Consider the following 19,217-nt stretch of genomic DNA (forward strand, 5'->3'; position numbering starts at 1 on the left):
TGCGTATCTTTATTCTGCCAATGGGCTCGGAGGGTAGTGCCCCACTAGATGGCGCTGTTTTCTTTCTTTACTGCGTCCAATAGGCGTCACATAATGACGTCATGAAGGTAAAAACGCGCTCTTTAGCGCCACCGAACTTGAAAAAAATTCATAATCTCTCCAATTTTTGATGGAAGTGTTTGCTTTTGAAGTCCCTTTAAAAAAGCGGACAAACACAGCATTAGCATTAAAGCTACAGACACAAGTAAGGCTTTAAAATTGCAGCATCAAGGCGAGATTTGTGTGTGAACTTCTGAACCTTATGGTTGACAGATCCTATAATACAAATGTAAATAAACTTGCAGTTAAGAGTCACTCCTTGTACCACTTGTGTACCACTTGTAGTTTACTACATATTCCACGTTAACGTTGACACAACACGCATTTCAAACTCTTGAGTTTTATTTAAAAGTCATCACGAAAGCATTCTTTGAACACTGCTAAATGATGTGCATGCATATAACTTTCACAGCAGGATTAAAAAAACACACAAATGCTGCGTGCAAGTTCTAGCAAGTACAGCAATCCAGTACTGAAAACAAAACAAAACTAACATAAAATGGCCGCATGGGAGAAGAGCATGACGATATATTTGTGGTGCATATACGGTTTCCTACTTTTAAGCTGAGAGAATGAAGCTGACAAGTCTGAGGAGTAAAAGATAAAGAGGGACAGCATCCTTTCCTAAACCACTGCACCCCCCCCCCCTCCCCCCGGTCCACCAGGGCATGGTATCAGTCTTCCAGTCTATTTGCAAGCTTGCTTTTTGGCACTTAGGGAATCAGGTAAGAAAATAACGGCAACAGGTGCTAAATAGGTGCAAAGCTAGCCAAAGATTCAGAGGAGTTTGGTGCTCAGAAACGGGCCCGGATTCTCTCCAACGGATCTGTCTCCCACATCTTGGGGTCCCAAGCATGGAACCAGCCGGTAAAGGTTGGCGGCTCTGCTCCCTGTTTGATGGTGGTGATGGGCAGCCCCTTACGGCCGGCTGGGTCCAAATCCAGGTATTCTCTCGCTGGAGGGGGGTAGACAGACAAATGAAATGTAAAATATAATAATACACATAAATGTCCACCAGAGGGGGCCAGAGGACCCGGAGCCCAAAGGTAGGTTGACGTCATTGCAGCGCCGCAATGAAACCCTAAAATGTTGGATCTTTTCATTTTAAACTGGTATTGGTACACAGTTTTATATTTCAGATGTATAGATTTGGGGTGTTAAGTTGCCGTGTGATGAATTTAGTGTTTAGTCACAGTGAGTCAGACTGTTACGTTGTGATGAGCACATAGTACACCAGTAGTTGTAAATTAAAGGAGATGTCACAAGATGAATTAGCCCAGGGGTGGGCAAATATTTGGACTCGAGGGCCGCATTGAGTTAACAAAATTGTCTGGGGGGCCAGAACATATATTTAACACACACACACTATTTTATGCTTATCATTTTCCTTGAATTATTTGTCTAATTTTATCTGTAAAAGTGTTATCCTATATCAGTTGTATGTTCTCATGTCCCTTTTTTAGGAGCACTTTAAACATCACACCACATCAAACTATGTCATTTAATTTGACAGTTTTGTTGTTTATTTTTTACTAAATCAGACATCCGACTTGCAAGTCATGTTGCCAGTTTGTATGTTAAAAGTTGAAGTTACTTAGAAAGCAACTGGCGGGCCGGATTCAAACGCTTGGTGGGCTGCATGTGGCCCCCGGGCCGTAGTTTGCCCACCCCTGAATTAGCCGCTCCGCTGTATAAGCGACAGGGTTCAAAGTTGAAGAAAAACAGTAATGGCTTCTACACTAAAACGTACAGAAACTAAAATATTACAAATATCAGTAGAGTATATTGTGCCAGGGAAGTAGTATCCAGAGACGCATTGCTGACATCTTTAAGCTTGCGTTCATCTGAGATGCTCTAATTCAAAATACGCCCCTGGAGCCACGAAGTCAAAAGGCCATCTACTGGATCTGCATTGTTGCCGGTCAAAAGGCAAGCATGTGATAGTTAGGGTGCAGTGTGGCATGATGGCTAAGGTGCACGTCTCTTGAATGCACCATCGAGCTCCTTAGAGTCTGAAATAATAGTCATTGTTCATTTTAAAGTGTAGATTCATGTACTAATTAGGATGCAAAGCCTTTTCTAAAGCTGAAAGCTATGTGGGGCAAATAATAGCTCTTACAGTTCACGTGCAACCAACCTATTTTGGGAGCGCCAGCCCTTTCCTGCGCATTCGCCTCGTTGCCAACCCAAAGAAAGAGCTGCAAGTAAACAAGGAAAATAAGTTTTTCATGTAGAATTCTACAAGAGTGCTGCGAATACTGGTGGACATGTTACTTGGCCCCAGGTATCCAGAATCATGACGTCATCAGTGGCCAGGTCAGATTGGGTAAAATCTCCGGGTACTTCTTCAACCTAACAGCAGCACAATATCAACATCATGCGGCAAATCATGAAGGAAAACACTAATATGATTTCACATACGATGAGTCTTCCGGTTTTGTTGGAGCAGCCAAAGAGACGTGGAGCTTTGATCACTTTCTGCAGAGCCTTGGAGGTCTGGTATTCCTTCTTACCACCCAGGGCGGACCAGAAAGCAGCTGAGATCAAGACAGTCATAAGGTGAGACTAGTTTGGACTGAACATGAAGTCAATCATGTCCTTTTTATGTCCTTATACAAACGGAAGTATTAGTCAGCGACAACACAAAATGACATTTTTTTTATTATTAAGGGAGAAAAAAAAATCCAAACTAAAAGTAAAAAAAAAGTATTTGCCCCCTAACAACTGCAATCAAGCATTTGTAATAACTTGCAATGAGTCTCTCTGTGGAGGAATAGTGTCCCATTCATCTTTGCAGAATTGTTGTCATTCAGCCACATATCAGGCTTTTGCAGTATGAAGTACTTTTTTTAAGGCATCTCAAGCATCTCAATAGGATCCAGATCAGGACTTTGACTAGGCCACTCCAAAGTCTTCATCTGGTTTTACTTCAGCCATTCAGAGGTGGACTTGCTGGTGTGTTTTGGATCATTGTCCTGCTGCAGAACCCAACTTGGTTTCACCAACAGATGGCCGGATATTCTCCTTCAGGATTTTTTGGTGGAGCGCAGAATTAACCACAGCAAAGCAGCCCCAGACCATCACACTACCACCACCATATTTTACTGTTGGTATGATGTTCTTTGGCATTACTTTTACACCAGATGTCATGGGACACACCTTCCAAAAAGTTCAACTTTTATCTAGTCAGACCACAGAGTATTTTCCCAAAGGTCTTGGGGATCATCAAGATGTTTTCAAGCCTTAATGGTCTTTTTGTTCAGCAGTGGTTTTGGTCTTTTTATAGACCTCTTGGATGAGTCGTCGCTACGCTCTTTGGGTCATTTTGTTTGGCCGGCCACTGGGAAGGAAGGTTCAGCACTGTTCCATGTTTTCACCATTTGTGGATCATGGCTCTCACTGTGGTTTGCTGGAGTCCCAAAGCTATAGAAGTGGTGTTATAACCTTTTCCTGACTGAGAGATCTCAACTAATCTCAGTTATGTCATGTTTGGGCAGTGTTTTGGGTTATGTTTGGATTTTTTTTCTTCCTTAATAATAATGTATTTTGTGTTCAGCTGTGCTGTCATTGACTAATATTTAATATCAATATTTATTTTTTTTTGTTTTTTGATCATCTGAAACATTTAAGTGTGACAGAAATGCAAAAAATAAAGAAATCAGTATTTTTAAATTATGAATATATAAATACATGAAAATCTCTTTGATTAGATTGTGCCGGTGTACATAATATAGTGACCATTCCTGAATATTAGCACTGATACTGATGATGTGAACGCCACCCTTCACCCTTCACACCCACCTGGCTCTTTTCCCTCTGAAACAGAGCTGGCGTTTCCCCCGAGGAAGCTCACCACATGCTTGGCGGCCTGCATTTCATCATCACTGGCGCCCACACCTCGCCACACAAACAGCCCGCCGGGCGACTTCAGCACGAACACGTCATTGGTGTTCAGGTTGGTAGCAGACACGTCAACCTGAGGATGAAAAATGACAAGAGTCACGACAGGTGGGTCAGCTCTCTGCTTAAATTTGAATCAAAGCGTTCCACACCTCCACCGCGCGGGTGTTGTGGGAGGAGCTCTGCCGGATGTGGAAGAGGCGAGTAGCTCCGGTTTGAGTCTGTCCACCTTTACGTGACGTTCCCCCGCTGTGGATGATCATAGGTTTGCCTTTGAACACGCTCATCAGGTGGGGGGGCTCCTGACCCTGAGTTACCCTCACCTGAAAGGGGAATCAAAGCTTGGTCAATAACCACATTCTGTTTTTATGTGGATTTGATTTTGTGTATTAAAAAAAATCCAAACATATATTATATCCATCCATACAAATGTTTTCTACGCCGCCAATCCTCACGAGGGCTGTGGGGTTATCAATCTGTGCTGTGGGGTTATCAATCTGTGCTGTGGGGTTATCAATCTGTGCTGTGGGGTTATCAATCTGTGCTGCACTGGTGGCCAAAGACGTGCATGACTGTACTGTTTATATGTTTGTGTTCTACTCAGAAATTGCAATTGCTTATTTATTCATCAGAAGCGATATTTATTACCCCATTAAATGACATAATTCCTGAATGATATTTTTCTTCTGCTCCATACTGTAACCACAGTATGAAGACTTACAGAAGGGCCACAATTACAATTGATGAAACAACACCCTCTGCTGGCCATCCATTGACATTGTATTTTTCATGACTGAAAAAGGTGTGTTATTACGGGCCTCATTGCTTAACGTTCTAGCAAAAATAAGATATGCCTTTATTCGTCCCTCAGTGGGGAAATTTATAATAATGTATATCATGTAAATAATGTATTTTTCCAGTGATTATAACATGAATGACCTTGGCTGCAACTGCTCATATCACACCAGGCTACACGTACGTCAACAAGCTCTAACCTGAACTGGGGATCCACCCATTGAGTCATCCAGCTTGACAGTGAGGAACGCTGAAGCGGCAAGTTCATCTTGTGTAGCCTTCAGCCCCTGCCTGACAAAGTCACACACACACATACGTAGTCAGAATTGTTCTGTGAGAACAAGCTCCACGGTCGTCTTGGACCGGGTGTGGCACGCCACCGACAGCTCATGGTACGCTTTCTGTCGGTGATGGCTTGCGTGTTTGTTCACGATCAGGAGACACACCAAGTATAGATGATGTGTCCATTTTTGTAGCTGTAGAGGATGAGGTAACAGTCGCCGCCATAGAAGTGACCGTGACCTGAAGGATCCACGGGAACCTTTTCTCCATTCTCCACACGCCAGATCTAAAATGCATACCACACTTGTCAGTATCATGCATTGCAGTTGCGCAACACTACAGTATAATAAACATATTGTGCCAAAAATACACTTATATTATGTGCTAATTATTCCATGTGAATGTAATAACATTAGTTTCACTATGCACTAATATTTACACACATATTTATTTCTGCTAAGATGCACATTAAAGGAACACTGACTTGCCTCTTGTGTCCAAACTAAGTCCTCCACATGCCTATCACCTGATTCAAATAGCCTTGGGTGTCTTGGCATGTGAGTCTACCCTTCATGATCTCTTTCTCACCCTTCCTCTTTGACATGATAATTATGATAGCATGAATAGTCATACATTTTGGCCAGGTTGTATTGATTTGTCTCCTTGTATGCATGTCATTATTCTCATACAACTTATCTATTTTCCCTTAACACTACGCCACCGTGTTACCTCCACTTTGCCGCTGCCGTCATCCACCATGTTGTGCTGAGCCGCCATGGCTTTATTGGCGTGCAGGCTGGCCGCGTCAAACGGCACCTGTTCCACTCGAGCGATATGACCAATAGTGAAGGCCTTCGTCGGACCGGTGGTCTCGTCTTTGTCCTTCCAGTCAATGAAGAACTGCTTGAACAAGGTTGTCTCAGCTCCAGCAGGAAGTACTTGGATCTGCAAGGATCGTGATAGGATATACGTATAATAAATATCATGTTTGTAAAGTTGCGTATATAAAGTGGAGCAATACCTTCGTCTTTTTGCTGTATCCTTTGTCCGTAATGAACTTCTGACCGGCAGACATGGCGGCTTTACGTTCTGATGGGTTGGCCTTTGGACCTGATTTCAGACAAGGTCATCGTTACAACCAGACACTTCATTAGAAACACTCATCTACCTGCAAAATGCCTTCTTTCTTTCTTGGAAACTAATCATTATAAGCAGCTGGTGGTAAACATTGCAGCTATGGCTGACAACAATATTATTATATAATTCATTGAATGCTTCCAGACTTGTGGATACCTTTCCAAACAAAGATGTTACTGTCCACGCCATTGTCCAGAATGTAGCACTCATCCAGAGACAACATGGCCTGTTTGAAGGGACTGGATGGGGCCACGCTAGACAGCTTCATGGGACCACATGCGTCCGAAATCTGCACAGGAAAAGAAAAATATGACTCATTTACAGTCAAACCTAATTTGTTTTGCACATAATAACAAACTGGTCCATTTATCCTTCCAACAAAGCACCCAAGCATTTATTGAGTGTGACTGCTAAATAACCCATCATGGGGCCAAATACATTTCTAGAGAATAAAATACAGAATTGACCTATTACCATTTCAGTCCGTGGTGGTGTCATGGTACAGCTGCTGCCTTTTAATGCAGAGGATGCGAATTCAATCCTAGTCCTGAACAATTGTTGTTTTTTTTTAGTCTCCTAATTCCAAAATATGCAACTAAACTGAGGCGGGGGGGGGGGGGGGGGGGGGGGGGTTGTGGTGGGCAAAACCCTTCATTTCAGTGAACCGTATCATTCCAGTTCATTCAGTAAAAAGATCTGTTCATTTCGTTCATTCATTCATTTTCTACCGCTTTTCCTCACGAGGGTCGCGGGGGGTGCTGGAGCCTATCCCAGCTGTCTTCGGGTCGCCAGCCAATCACAGGGCACATATAGACAAACAACCATTCACACTCACATTCATACACAATTTGTTTTGGAATGTGGGAGGAAACCGGAGTACCCGGAGAAAACCCACGCATGCACGGGGAGAACATGCAAACTCCACACAGAGATGCCCGAGGGTGGGATTGAACCCTGGTCTCCTAGCTGTGAGGTCTGCGCGCTAACCCCTAGACCACCGTGCCGCCCTCGTTCATTTCATCATTTCGTTAATTCCGTTGATTTTGTTCATTTCCGTCAATTCCGTCTCTCGGCCTTTCAGTCAGCTAACCCACCCACCTACAGAACGAGGCGTGACAGGCAAGCACGCAGATAGCCCCGCCCTGCAGATAGCCCCGCCCTGCAAAAGGAACGGTGAACTGACTCTCCTGCCCATCAAAAAAAAAGCGGACATTTTAGGGGCGGTGACCTTGTTCATTCCGTTCACATAAAAGAACGAGTTCTTTTGACCCGTTCATTCATGACCGACACACCACTACTGGGGGGGGCCAAAGTGATTTTCCTAGTGGTGCCCCTGTTTGCAATACCGATCAAATTCAGCTTAGGGCCCCAATTTCACCAGGAGCAGCCCTGGTCAGACGCCAATCAATGAGGCTTGTGGCTTGGTTTTACGCCATTTATCCCAGTCCTGGACACTTCAAGGGCCTGGGTGTCGGGGCCCAACAACACTGTAAACAAAAGATGATATTTACCATGTAGAGGGCAGCCTTCTTCCGATTGGAGGAGTCCACTTTGTCATCGTCAGGAGTACTCGGTGCAATTGCCGTTTTGGGCCCCAGCACCTACAAGAAGCACAACCATTAACCACAGAGCTCGTCTTTATCCTTTCAAGCAGGGGTGGGCAAACTACGGCCCGGGGGCCACATCCGGCCCGCCAAGTGTTTGAATACGGCCCGCCCAATCTTTCCAAAGTATTTAATTTAAACTCAACATACAACCTGGCATCATGGCCTGAGCCAACCTTTTGATGGTTGTATCAATTTCGTTGTTTGACATGGTCTGTTGTTTACAAAGTGCTCCTGAAAAAAGAGACACGAGCACATAATAATAATAATAAAAATTAAAATAATAATTATTATATTATTATTATAACTATTATGATTATTATATTTATTATATTAATGCTAATTATTATATTCATTACATATAATAATGTTATATTTGCATATTTTACATAATAATAATAATATAATAATTATTATTTTAATTTTATTTTAATTATTATAATATTTTATTATTTTTAAAATATTTAAATATAAATATAAAATAATAAATAATAATGGCAGATTGCATGACAATTTTACAGATACAATAATACCAGGTGGACTGTTACGTGTAAAATATATAGTCTGCCCCCCCCCCCCGGAAATGTTGTTATATCAATGCGGCCCGCGAGTCAAAAAGTTTGCCCACCCCTGCTTTAAAGAGAAGCACAATAACTCCAGTGGACAGGGTGGACAGCTCATAGCTTCCTTCAGGGGTGTCAGAACCTTTTCTACCAAGGTTCACATAACGAAAAATACTTGATTGAGGTGTTTGGGTTTTTTGGAAAAGTCTGGTATGATGCTAATGCAATAAATAGTGCTAAGCTACCATTGCACGTCTGTGCTGGATGCTACATTTGAAAACAAACCACGAGGTACGTGGGGTTCACCACCATGCTTCCCTTAAGTGTTTACGAGGCCTGGACTTGGCACACATTTGGCCCGGGAGCAGCTCATTACAAAGCTCAGCATTGTGTGGGCTTGTTCCCACGCTGACGATCTCACTGGACGTGACGCGCATCATTAGAGCCCCGGCTTCCACTCACAGGAGACCACCTTTGGGATCCAAACAGGGGAGGGTCGGACCATTGATTGTGTGTGTACCACCAATACCTCTATGATGGCTGCAGGCTCTTCGCCCTCCTCCACCATGTACAGCTTGGCGCGCCCGTTTCGCTCGTTGTCTCTGATGTCGATGGCCACCTGGGAGGCTTTCAGCCTCTCGAAGCGGTTACACTCGCTGCCACACCATTGGTAGATGTCCTGGGGACACCGGAAGATTTACATCCAGACAGTTCATTATCATCTCCATAGCTTCGTAGCGGAGCAGACGCTCCACACTAGCGTCGGAATGGAAGGCCGTTTGCCGCCTGCTTTCTGGCCTGTGGCTCATTGAAGAAATGCAATTAAACAGCATAAATTAGCACAATGGAAAGAGAAAAGGCTAACATTTTGATCTGAGCAGTATAGTAAAAATATTAGGGATATCCTATAATTATCGTGATAAATGTATTTCCCGAACGGAAAACCGATATTAAAAAAATGCTGTGTACAACACATATGCATACAACATCATTCCAATACAGGAGATACGTCATCTTATACATATCGGGAGCGGAAATTGACAGTTGGACAATATCAACAAAAAAGCCAATATTATTTGACATTATTAGAGCCTTCTAGACATGAAATAACAGCCCTAAAGTCACCTCTATACTCATATTACTGAAAATAGTAGACAGTATTCAAAATAGTAGAATAGTAGCCCTGTCCGGCTGCGGCTGCTTTGGCTCCCGGTAACACAGCACATTATTATTATTATTATTATTATTATTATTATTATTATTATTATTATTATTATTATTATTATTATTATTATTATTATTATTATTATTATTATTATTATTATTATTATTATTATTATTATTATTATTATTATTATTATTATTATTATTATTATTATTATTATTATTATTATTATTATTATTATTATTATTATTATTATTATTATTATTATTATTATTATTATTATTATTATTATTATTATTATTATTATTATTATTATTATTATTATTATTATTATTATTATTATTATTATTATTATTATTATTATTATTATTATTATTATTATTATTATTATTATTATTATTATTATTATTATTATTATTATTATTATTATTATTATTATTATTATTATTATTATTATTATTATTATTATTATTATTATTATTATTATTAAATTTTTTTTTATTATTATTATTATTATTATTATTATTATTATTTTTATTATTTTTATTATTTTTATTATTTTTTATATTTATTATTATTATTATTATTATTATTATTATTATTATTATTATTATTATTATTATTATTATTATTATTATTATTATTATGCGGGAGCCAGGCAACGACATTTCATTGGCAATTTCACTGCTGTGTTATTGTGCAATGACAATAAAAAGTCTATCTATCTAGAAGAACAGACAGAAATAAGACACAACATAGATTCACACGCCATATAATTGAAGTTTTGTTAATTTAGCCATTTTTATGCTTGAAAACGTAGGCCAAGATGGTGTAAAAGTTGGTTATTTTGACTAGTAATCGGTCGTAGTCAAGCACGAAAATGCAGTATTTTATTCATCTGTTTTGAAAAACCATAATAGCGAGAACAGAGTGAAGCGACAAAGTGTCACCACCCTGCACTACATATGTCCCTGCTAACGAGCTAAATCCCACCTTTCCCAGGTCAACGATGAAGCAGTCTCCCTTGTTGAAGCTGGACCAGGACATGTCCACCTCCGTGGCTCTGATGGCCCTGCGACCTTTGATGTGAAGCAGTCGTTTCACATTCATGTCGTTGGTCACCACATGTTGGAAACCAGACGCCACGCCGCCTTTCTGTTAGCATATAATGAACACGTCGTTAGGTACCTGTTGGATTCCTTTGAGCAAAAAGGTCAACCGTGATGGGGCACCAAAAATATTCATACTCTGGATCATCACAAACAATAGTGTCATTTCATCACACAGACATCAAATATTAAAGAAAAAAGTCAACTAAACAAAATACATTTTTGATTTTTGAATAATTATGGGAATGAAGTGACAATATTCTGGGAATTAAGTCATAGCAGTACGAGAAGAACATTTACAAAGATTATTAAAATGACATATCGCGCCAAAGTCTGTTATTTGACAGGAAGTGATTATTAGCTATGAAAAAACTCACAACGACATTGTCATAGGTGGCGCTGCAATGCTGCCTCTGTAGCCTGAGTAGCCCCTAGCCCAGAGGGAGGCTGACGTCATTGCAGTGCCCCCAATGAATGTGTTACTCTGATGCAATGCCTTATGGGAAAACTTTAAAACGTTCTCATTATGAGCTTGTATTGGTACATGTTTCTATATTTCTGGAGGTATATTGTTTGGAGTGTTAAGTCGCTGTGTGATGAATTTAGTGTTGTTCTCAGTAGGATGGCACCATGAGTCAGACCGTTTCCTCACTGACTTGTGATTACGCAACACTAAACACTATTAAAACAATTAGTAATAGTTCTCAAGAGGTTAGAACAGGGGTCTCAAACTCAAGTTACCTGGGGGCCACTGGAGCTAGGGTGTGGGTGAAGCTGGGCTGCATTAGGTAAAAAAAAAAAAATATATATATATATATATATATATAAAATAAAAATATGAATAAGTATTAATTACACTAAATATTAAATATGAATAAATATATATAATATAATAGTCTTCAATGCTTCTGCTATACCCTCCACTTTTTCAGTGTTTTGGTTCTTTGGAAAAGCTCTGATAAAACATTAAATTATTATAAATTATGATAAATTATTTTTTATTTATTATTAAATTATTAAATAAATGTTTAATGTTAATTTTTATTTTTCGACATACAATAAGATAGAAAAATAAATAAGCAAATCAAAAAATAAAGGAAACAAATTAACAAATTAATTTTTATTTATTATTAAATAAATGTTTAATGTTAATTTTTATTTTTCAACACAAAATAAGATGGAAAAATAAATAAGCAAATCAAAAAATAAAAGGAAACAAATTAACAAATTAATTTTAATTTATTATTAAATAAATGTTTAATGTTAATTTTTATTTTTCAACACAAAATAAGATGGAAAAATAAATAAGCAAATCAGAAAATAAAGGAAACAAATTAACAAATTAATTTTAATTTATTATTAAATAAATGTTTAATGTTAATTTTTATTTTTCAACACAAAATAAGATGGAAAAATAAATAAGCAAATCAAAAAATAAAAGGAAACAAATTAACAAATTAATTTTAATTTATTATTAAATAAATGTTTAATGTTAATTTGTATTTTTCAACACAAAATAAGATGGAAAAATAAATAAGCAAATCAAAAAACAAATGAAACAAATTAACAAATGAACAAAACTTTCATATCAAGGCGGGGGCCTCAAACTAGTGTCCCGCGGGCCGCATTTGGCCGTGAGTTTGAGACCCCTGTGTTAGAATTTAGCCGTAAATAAGCCGCTGAGTTCAAAGTTGAAGAAAAAAGTAGCGGCTTATACAGCAAAATTTTGGGTATATTATATTCTCTGACGGGGGGGGGGCTCTGTGTCAGGTTAATTATGTAATATATCATTTAGTTTATCCATTCAATAAATAAAAATTCAGAGTAGGAATTTTGGGGGTTAATATGGGGTACTAGTTGGAGGATTTCACGGACGGTGAGGATGAATTCAACGTGACACATTAATGTCAGAGCCCAAAGAGCTGTCAGATAAGGACATGTGTTGACTGCGTGTCAATCATCTCACAGGGTCGTGGACAAAAAAGGGAGGGTCATACAACAACATTGTACCTGCGAGGCAGAAGCGTCTGGTAACATGGCGTCCTTTGAGAAGCCGTGAAGCAGAAGACGTGTTTACAAGTCATGCCAATGAACGACAGACACGAAGACGTCGCTACAGATACGGTTTAAAAAAAAAAAAAGTTGAAGTTGTTGAGAAGAAAAAACAAAGTTGTGCTTTGCCCACAGGGTCTTGGCTGGCGCCATGTGGGGGCGTGGCTTCCGAGGCTAAATGAAACCACATTCATGCTGCTCGCTGCTCTCAAAAGCCAGGCAGTAAAATTTTCCACGGCAACAATGTGGCCTGTGTTTATTCTGGTGGAAAAATAGTTTCTCCACCAAATCTACGTGGAGAATGGAAGAACACTATGACTCATCTCTAAACCATCTCTACGTATCATCTTCATCTCTATATTCTTCGTCGTCTTCTTCACGAGCCAAAGCAACTTTTGTCTTTGTTTTCTCATCAACATTATGTAATAATTTGGAGCTAATTATAGGCTGACCAAGTTAGTGTTTTAGGCAACGAGAAACAGATGAGCATTCAAGAAGCGGCCTTTCATTGCGCATGTTATCGGCCTCAGTCCTGAGCACACCCTGGATTGTATTAATATTCAACGGGGAAGGTTTGTGTGGCCTGTGAACTTCACACTCGTTAGCGTAACCATGTGACAAAGGGCACACGGAGCTGACAATCATTAAGCTGAATACATATTCCATAATCACAGATGGTCACTTCCATTTGAGCTATCCAATGAAACAAATTCTTTATCCGAGTTTTTATGATCTTTTATGGCTTGATGGCAGCCATGACGGTGTACACACGAGTACACACGAGTACACACGGCAGTGGCGAGTAAGGCCAACGTTCAAGCCTCTTGAAAGTAACAGAAAAAACAGATTTACGATATTTGAATTGAAAATGTTGGAGCAGCTGACAGCTCACAGCACGAATGGGAGTTGTTTGCATTGCTTACACAAACGTTGTCACACACTAAAAGTATGAATATTATAGCAGTTATCTATTAGTAGTACTGCTATGCATGTATGGACACTGTTGCACAATGCCAAGCTCTCTTAAGCACACATAGTAAACCACTAAAAAAACTGAAAATAATTCAACAAACAGTCGTAAGTCCCAAGGACATAAGTTATGTATAAATATATATAAAACACTTATGTATAGAAAAAATACTGTGTTTATTTACTTCAAATGCAAATAATGTCAGTCAATTTAAAATGATTAAAATATTGAATTCAATTAATCACTCTTGGAAAACGAATTAATCATGATTAATCGCCATTTGGAACTCTGAGTGAAATATGCCTATTTTTACTGCATTCATGTATTCACTCCCAAAGACATATTTATACTTTTTTTTTTTAACGTTTTTTGTGCTAGAGGCAAAAAGAGGTGATGACGCAACTCCACGATAAAGAAGAGCACTTTTGGTGCAGTTTTAAGCTGAAAAAAAAAAAAAAACACAAAAGTGGCAAAAAGTGGCGCATACGCATGAATTAAGAAATGTAACGTATTTAATGAAATAAATTTGTTAGCGCTGCTAACATGTTATTACTGACAGCCCTAATTTTTACAAATGTATTTTCATTTGTTTGTTTCTTTAAGCTTTTTCCTGATTTCGGAGTCGGAGTCATATTTTGCAGGACACTACTATTTTCGCAATTAAAGCATAGGAAACTTGTTTATAACGTTTAAAATACAAATTTCAACATTATTGGAGCCCTCTAGACATGAATGAAAACTCCTATAGTCACCTTTGCCCTCCTACTATGCAGTATAGTAGACAAAATAACGGAAAATAAGGGATATTAGACATAAATAAGACATAACAGACTCCCAGTTGGCATTGGGAGAGTCCATTGAAGATGAAGGTGAGGTGCTTATTTGTTCCAGTGGATTATTTCGGACACGGAGTCTATTAGAGCGGAGGAAACTTAATGAGCAAACAGGGTCTATCTGCTGTAAGCGTTATTGTTCGCTGTCTCTGCGGCACTCGGAAGCTCACCTGGTACTTGATGCCGGACTTGAAGTAGCCCAGGAAAGTGTTGGACTCGGAACGCTGCAGCTCCCTGAACTGCACCGGTCCACCACCCAGGAAGTCGTCCAGCTGCGTGGCAAAGATGGCCGCCGTGCCGCTCTCGTCCTGCGAGCACTCGTCACCTGGAAGAAGTGACGACCATGTTAAAGAACGCTTCACTTCGGTCGTGGGTCGTCATGGCAGCTCCGAGTCAGGCTGTGAGACGCTGACTCACATCTGCCACAGCTGCTATGAATCACAACATGGACGCCACTTTTCCATAATTCCACATGACTCGATCTAAGACAGGGGGATTCATTTTGGAATCTTGTATAATTGCGGTAGAGGCTCATCTGTCTGTTGGCAGGATACGGCACAAACATGTAAGGACTGGTTCCTGTCTCTTGTGCCTCATGAGGTTGTTCCTACTGGGATTTATGGACATTTAGAGAGCATGGGAAAATACATGTTGAGTGGATTCACCTGTGAGACCTGCAGGACTGATAAGTGCAACACTCCTTTTCTCTTGTAGATAGCGCCATCAAAACACTATTTCAAAATATTTGCCCAGGCATTTTCCTGCTGAAAAATGTGGAGTGGATTCACCTGTGAGACCTGCAGGACTGATAAGTGCAACACTCCTTTTCTCTTGTAGATAGCGCCATCAAAACACTTTTTCAAAATATTTGCCCAGGCATTTTCCTGCTGAAAAATGTTGAGTGGATTCACCCGTGAGACCTGCAGGACTGATAAGTGCAACACTCCTTTTCTCTTGTAGATAGCGCCATCAAAACACTTTTTCAAAATATTTGCCCAGGCATTTTCCTGCTGAAAAATGTTGAGTGGATTCACCTGTGAGACCTGCAGGACTGATAAGTGCAACACTCCTTTTCTCTTGTAGATAGCGCCATCAAAACACTTTTTCAAAATATTTGCCCAGGCATTTTCTTGCTGAAAAATGTTGAGTGGATTCACCTGTGAGACCTGCAGGACTGATAAGTGCAACACTCCTTTTCTCTTGTAGATAGCGCCATCAAAACACTTTTTCAAAATATTTGCCCAGGCATTTTCTTGCTGAAAAATGTTGAGTGGATTCACCTGTGAGACCTGCAGGACTGATAAGTGCAACACTCCTTTTCTCTTGTAGATAGCGCCATCAAAACACTTTTTCAAAATATTTGCCCAGGCATTTTCCTGCTGAAAAATGTTGAGTGGATTCACCTGTGAGACCTGCAGGACTGATAAGTGCAACACTCCTTTTCTCTTGTAGATAGCGCCATCAAACCACGTTTTCAAAATATTTGCCCAGGCATTTTCCTGCTGAAAAATGTTGAGTGGATTCACCTGTGAGACCTGCAGGACTGATAAGTGCAACACTCCTTTTCTCTTGTAGATAGCGCCATCAAAACACTTTTTCAAAATATTTGCCCAGGCATTTTCCTGCTGAAAAATGTTGAGTGGATTCACCTGTGAGACCTGCAGGACTGATAAGTGCAACACTCCTTTTCTCTTGTAGATAGTGCCATCAAAACACTTTTTCAAAATATTTGCCCAGGCATTTTCCTGCTGAAAAATGTTGAGTGGATTCACCTGTGAGACCTGCTAGTGGACTGATAAGTGCAACACTCTTTGTCCCTTGCAGATAGCGGCATCAAACTACTTTCTATTTTTATATTTACATTTGGAAAAAACAAATTCATTAACATTCAAAGCCGTGGTGTTTTTGCCACCGACGGCCCCATAATGAAAAAGGAAAGGATGCAAGGTCCATTTTGATTTTCATAAACCAACACATGTAGATATGGAAAAAGTGACCTAGTTGTGCAAAAATGCATTTATTTTGTTTTGTTTATGATACTATTACCACAAAAAATAAACACATTTTAGTGAAAATTCTACTTACTACATACTACTACATACAAATACTCTTTTTCCCAGCCTTTAGTTTCCAAAAATGTAGCTTTATTTTGTTTTGTTTAACATAATAATAACAATACAAATAATGTTAGCATGCTAACTTTAGCATACTAGCATTTTTTTTGCAATTTTCATTCGTATGAACTTAAGCGGTTAGTTGTTAGCATGCTAACTAATATAATTTTTCAAGGAAGGCACTACAAACAATAGTTCTATTATGCTAGGTGCTAGCATGCTAATGTTAGCATTTTTTATGTCATTCAAACCCATTCACGGTATGTATTTTTGGTTAAGGAATCTTAATATGTAAGAATGTCCATCATTTTATAAACAAAGCAAAATAAAACGTAGAAAGATAAAGACAAGAAAATCTAAAAACACTTTTCGATTGTTTGGGTTGTGAAATGTTCCACGCCAGTCCTGTAGGTGGCAGAAATGTGCATTATGATAAGGATGTAAGTGCCAAAGAGTTATAAGGGAAGACGCCATATCAACTGCCTTGTGACGCCTTTAGCTTCCCACAGTGGTAAATATGAAGTAATAATAAATAATCGTGATTTTGGTTGGCCCATATATGCTCTTTGGTTTTATCCCAGCCTACAAACAAACCAGAAAGTGGCCCAAACCCTAGAGAAATGTCGAAATGGACAAATCAAGTTTCCTGTTTTGAAAAGATGCCATTTAGGTAAGATGAGCCACAGGATTTCATAGCGCAACGACAAGTTGAAGATGCAGTTTCTGTTTTGGATTCGCACCACAAAAGCAATTGAGCATTTGAGTGAAGTCAGGAAGTGCGTCTCACCCAGCCACATGTGGATGTTGTAGGAAGGGGCCGCAGTGGTGAAGAGCAGCAAGTACGCATCTCCCGTGTAGAAGTTGCCATGCAGGGCCTTGGGAACGGGCTTCAGGTCCATGTCCTCGATACGCCACACCTGCAAGCCCGGCTGTTTCCCTGCACCTACAAACTCCTTATGGGACACCATGATGGCTCTGAGGGGGGCGGGACAGAGAATCATTTCAATGTTTTTTTTTTTTGCATTGCAAATCTTTGCTATTGCAGCACACTTGTTAACCACGTTTAAGGACAAAGAGGCTATTGTGTCCAGTGGAGAGGCAGCACATTTTCATAAATCCGACATGAGGCTTCTTCACAACTTTGTCGTAATGCTCTACTACCTTTCACACGCATTTCTGGAATTAAACGCATACTTTGAACTCATACTGCCTTAGCTTTATTTATGTATATTCATGCATTTGATGCTTCATATTACTACAAATAAACGTGAATGGAATCTCTTGTACCGCCAAAGATGCAAGATGACGCAGATTACAGCCTGATTCCAAATTGTAGTGAGCAGCGGGATTATTGCCGGAGGTCGGCATGGGATTTCCATGGGATCACGGCATTCTCAGTCATCCCTCGTTTATTGCGTGGTAAGTGAATTCCTTCTTTATGAATGGAATATTTTCATAGTTGGTGCATACAAATCCTATTTACAACTGTCCAAATACAGTTTTTGACATTATTAGAGACCTCTAGATGTTAACTAACACCCCTATAGTCACCTTTACACTGGTATATAATCATAGAACACTTCAGAAATCATTACATTTCTTGTGTTATTATTATTAAAATACAGAAAATGGACTAAAGTGTGCATTTTAGTTTGTTTTCAACCACAAAACAGCAAAACCGCGATCGAGTGAGGCTGCCATGTGGTGAGGGACGACTGTACTCCCAACACAGCAAACAACACTAAAATGAACCACCTCTACTTTGTCTCAGCTGTGTGTTTGGTTATTGCACAGCTCAGGTTTCCAACAGGAAAGGACTTGAAAGGTTTGCTGGAACCGACTGATCAATAATACGTTGATGCATTCGTCATACATTATGGACAATAATGGACTTTTTAATACTAGTCAGTGTACCCAGTATACATGATTAGTTTTCTGGTCATCTCACTCGATTTGTATGAAACATCATATTTTAATACTCCAGCGTGTGACTGCTACTTTTTGTGGTGTTACGTAACAGCGCTCTTTGCTTTTATGCTCCTTTAGTCCGTTAAAGCGCCAAAACATCAGCAAATGCAATCACATAGAACTCTGCAACAGCCAGCAAAAGGACAACTAACGAGAAGCCTTCTTCGCATATGATATTTATAACGTTGTAATAACGTGACGACACTCACATTTGGAGAGATGAATGAGAAGAAGCGTCGGTGGAGGCTGCAGATGTGGGAGTGATCCTCACGTCTTGGGTGTGTTGGCAGTGGGTGTGGAAAAGCAGGAAAAGGGGTGGGCGTGTCTGTCCAAATCAGACGCGCTGATTGGTCGAATCGTCCAGATGCTCTATCTCATCCTTCATGCACTCGGTTTTTCTTTTAATAAACTTGTCAAGACATTGATGGCCCGCCTCTTCCGGTTCTTTCCAGGATACATCACGTGTTCAAACAGGGAGGGGCCACAGTGGGACTGGTTCAGTTTAAATAGTATGTAAGGGTTCTTGTTTGGTCTAGGTTGTTGAAGTAGAAAAAATAGACTGATGGTGAGGTCACGTGACATGGTGGTGCGGCATACATGGGGCGGGCTCATCGAGCTGGGGGCGG

General features: G+C 39.7%; 1 protein-coding gene across 2 annotated transcripts; it reads right to left on the reverse strand.

Annotated features, from left to right (window-relative positions):
• Nucleotides 1-423: 423 nt before the first annotated feature.
• Nucleotides 424-18,960, reverse strand: LOC131125631 (gelsolin-like). Of its 2 annotated transcripts, XM_058067349.1 has the most exons (18): nt 18,801-18,960; nt 17,411-17,598; nt 14,680-14,834; nt 12,665-12,697; nt 10,539-10,700; nt 8,910-9,059; nt 7,725-7,814; nt 6,370-6,502; nt 6,098-6,186; nt 5,806-6,021; nt 5,241-5,362; nt 4,995-5,085; nt 4,152-4,322; nt 3,901-4,075; nt 2,521-2,636; nt 2,374-2,451; nt 2,237-2,297; nt 424-1,054 (listed from the first exon to the last, which is right to left on the reverse strand). In XM_058067349.1, exons 2-18 carry the CDS (start codon nt 17,589-17,591, stop codon nt 894-896), a joined length of 2,184 nt encoding a protein of 727 aa, XP_057923332.1. In that variant the 5' UTR covers nt 17,592-17,598; nt 18,801-18,960; the 3' UTR covers nt 424-893. The 2 variants fall into 2 exon arrangements, with proteins under 2 accessions (XP_057923332.1, XP_057923333.1); XM_058067350.1 differs by lacking the exon at nt 12,665-12,697.
• Between the last annotated feature and the right edge of the window lie 257 nt (nt 18,961-19,217).

The sequence above is a fragment of the Doryrhamphus excisus genome, chromosome 3, assembly GCF_030265055.1.
Source record: "Doryrhamphus excisus isolate RoL2022-K1 chromosome 3, RoL_Dexc_1.0, whole genome shotgun sequence".
In the NCBI taxonomy this organism is placed as follows: domain Eukaryota; kingdom Metazoa; phylum Chordata; class Actinopteri; order Syngnathiformes; family Syngnathidae; genus Doryrhamphus; species Doryrhamphus excisus.